Consider the following 3029-nt stretch of genomic DNA (forward strand, 5'->3'; position numbering starts at 1 on the left):
CTCCCGGTAGCTGAAAGAGGAGATGCTACTGCTGTCCCCTGTCTGGGTCCGGCTTGGTGAGTTCATCTCTGAGAGAACCAGCTCCTCAAGGCCTGGGCAGTGGAGGGAAGAGAAATCTGAGCTCCAGTGCCCCCACCCCAGGTCCCAGGGCAGCGACCAGCAGGAAGAGGCAGAAATAGATTTGACAGAGATGGAAAGAAGCAGAGACACCCAGACATGGGGAAAGGCAGGAGCAGGACAGGGAGAGACAGAAATAGAAAAAGGAGCTGCCTCTTGGGACAAATAGACAACAAAAGAGACAAAATGGAAGAGGCTGGAGGAGGAGATGGGTAAATTCACACCTAAGGGGTACAATGCACATTACCACTTATAATTTTGACTCAAACTGTACAAAAGCAATTTATGTAACCAAAATGTCTGTACCTCCATAGTAGTCTGGAAAAAAAAAAAAGAAAAAGAAAAAAATAAAACAGAAGGGGCTAAGGGAAAGATGGCAACATGGGGTTTAAGTGGTAAAAACACTCAGACTCAGGGTTCAAAGAAGGGAAGATAGATAGCTGGAGAGGGCCCAGGTGCATACTCATGTGCAGAGAGAAAACCCCAGAGGGACAGAAAGCCAGAGATGAACGAGATGATGAACAGAGACCCTGTAGAAAGACACAAGTCACCGCAGATATTGAGAGAAAAAATGATAAAGGCAGACTCTAGTAACCACATACCTAAATCTAAATTTAATCTAATGGACAAGGTAAAAGTATGGTATATGATTCTAATCAATCCCAAGTAATCTGTGACAAAACAGAAACACAACTCCTCCTTTATAAAGAGAGGTTACTGCAGGAGACTGAGTGTCTCAGAGAGGAATTGATTTGGTGAGAGTTCCATCTGTTTTGCCATCTCACTTAAAATACAGGCACTGAGCTTATGCTGCTGCTCTTGTGGCTGCTTCTGGGTGACAGGGAGGGGGTTGCCAACACACCCCACGGAACTCCAGTGAGGGTGAGGTAGGCAGGTAGGGTTCCATGGGTACCCTGAGTAGGGGGACAAGGGAGCAAGTTTTCTCTCAATTTGAGATCTAAGAGATGTACCAGAGCCATTACTGCATCTTATTTCTTTAAATGTATTTATAGGCTATTCCTGGATAAAAAAGAAAAAGCTGAGGCAACTCCAGTTTTTGTATGTGTGTCTTTTCCCTTAAGTGACAGAAATAACATGAGTTGGCTTAGTTGTATAATAAAAACATTGCAGCATTACTTTCTGTGTGTAAGTCTGTCTCCCTAGCTCAATGGGGAGCCCCTGAAGGGCAGGGACATAGTGGGTTTCAGATCAGGGACCCTGGACTTGAACATGGAGATTTATAGAATAAGAGAATGAATACAATAGATTTAGAAACACCAAATGTGGTGTGGGAATGTATATGTAGTACATACAGTAAGGAGACAGAGACATACCAAAGACAGAGAAAAAAGACACAGAGGTAGAGATATCAAGGGACATAGAGAAGAAAAAAAGGGGAGGAGAAAAAAAGAGGACTAGAGAAAGAAAGCAGAAAGATAAAGGCAAATAGGACAGAGAACAAAGTGAGACAGAGGCAGAGAGATAGAAACAGAGAAAAGACATCCCAAAAAGGACACAGACACAGAAAACCCAGACAACGTAGAGGAAGAATTAGAGGAGAGACAGAGGGCAGCACCTGTGGCTCAGTGAGTAGGGCGCCGGCCCTACACAGAGGGTGGTGGGTTCAAACCAAACTGCAACAAAAATAGCTAGGCGTTGTGGCGGGTGCCTGTAGTCCCCGGTACTCAGGAGGCTGAGGCAAGAGAATCACCTAAGCCCAAGAGCTAGAGGTTGCTGTGAGCTGTGACACCACAGTACTCTACTGAGGGCAACAAAGTGAGACACCGTCTCAAAAAAAAAAAATAGAGGAGAGACAGAAAAAGGTAAAAGACAGACTGAGTTCAAGAGAGACAGAGCCAAGGGAAGTACAGGAAGGTGAGGGAGGGTAGGAAGGTCTCTTGGCCCACAGGCCCAAGCCCTACCTCCCACAGTCTCAGCCTCCCCTGCCTGTCCTGGCCCATCACCTGAGCGGCTCTTGCTGTTGGTAAGGATGTCCTGTAGCCGTTCCTGCAGCTTGTCCGCCCGTTTCCGCTCCAGGTGCAGCTGCCGCTTGAGATCCTTGAGCTGTGGGGGAACAGGAGGAAAATGAGGGCTGGGGCCCAACAAGCCCATAGGTGGGAGGCCACAGGCCAGGAGAAAGCCATTCTTGGGCACCCCCATTTACCGCAGCACTGCCCTTCTTCTCCAGGATCCGCTGTCCATCCACTGTGTCCTTCACCTCCTGTGGAAGAGAGAAAGCTGGCAGGTGCCACTTCCTTGCTCCCTGCCACAGCCCAGTGGTGTGGCTGGGGCCATGGAGGGATGGCTTACCTGCTTCAGGATGCTGATGGTCTTCAGGTGGCAGTCCAGCTCCTCCTGGGCCTGCTGGAGCTGATCCCGCACACTCTGTAGCTCCTCCTCCTTGCCCTGCAAAGCAGAGAATAGTTCAGGCCTCAGCTTGGGAAGCCTCTGTCCTCCCCCAAGGGCCTGTCACTGCTGGGAGAGAGGTACACCATCATGTGAGAAGCACCTTTAGCTCGGCAGCATGCTGCTCACGACACTGCTTGAGGACTTCCTCTTGTTCCTGCTGCTGCTGCTGCAGGGATTCCTACAAGACAAGTCCCAGGTCTGGTCATAGCACCCTCAGAAGATATCATGCCAAGCTAGGAGCGTGAAGGACTGCAGCAGGGGCCCATGGGTAGGCAGAAATGACCCTCCTGTGGGCTACTCCATGTGCCCTTAGGCAGTTTGCAGAAGTATCCTATCTAGGGCTGCATGATTCAGATGGTTGGCCTAGATTTTCATTTATGTTTTATTTAGCAAAACATAACACAGCACTTACTTCATGCCAGGAATGTTCAAAGGATTCTACATATATTAACTCATTTTCTATAACTCCCCATAATACCTAGGTAGTAGGCATTATTGTCATT

The 3029-nt window shown here is 48.3% G+C and overlaps 1 protein-coding gene across 1 annotated transcript in view; it reads right to left on the minus strand.

Annotated features, from left to right (window-relative positions):
* GRIPAP1 (GRIP1 associated protein 1) overlaps positions 1 to 3029 on the minus strand; it is a 38210-nt gene that overhangs the window by 10227 nt on the left and 24954 nt on the right. Inside the window, exons 15-19 of the mRNA XM_023519039.1 lie at positions 2627 to 2704; positions 2428 to 2523; positions 2282 to 2338; positions 2082 to 2181; positions 3 to 92 (exon numbers count right to left, since the gene is read on the minus strand). Coding sequence (XP_023374807.1) covers positions 3 to 92; positions 2082 to 2181; positions 2282 to 2338; positions 2428 to 2523; positions 2627 to 2704 — 421 coding nt within the window. The remainder of the gene's footprint in view (positions 1 to 2; positions 93 to 2081; positions 2182 to 2281; positions 2339 to 2427; positions 2524 to 2626; positions 2705 to 3029) is intronic.

The sequence above is a fragment of the Otolemur garnettii genome, unplaced genomic scaffold (assembly GCF_000181295.1).
Source record: "Otolemur garnettii isolate 467f Iridium unplaced genomic scaffold, OtoGar3 scaffold00153, whole genome shotgun sequence".
Classification (NCBI taxonomy): Eukaryota; Metazoa; Chordata; class Mammalia; order Primates; family Galagidae; genus Otolemur; species Otolemur garnettii.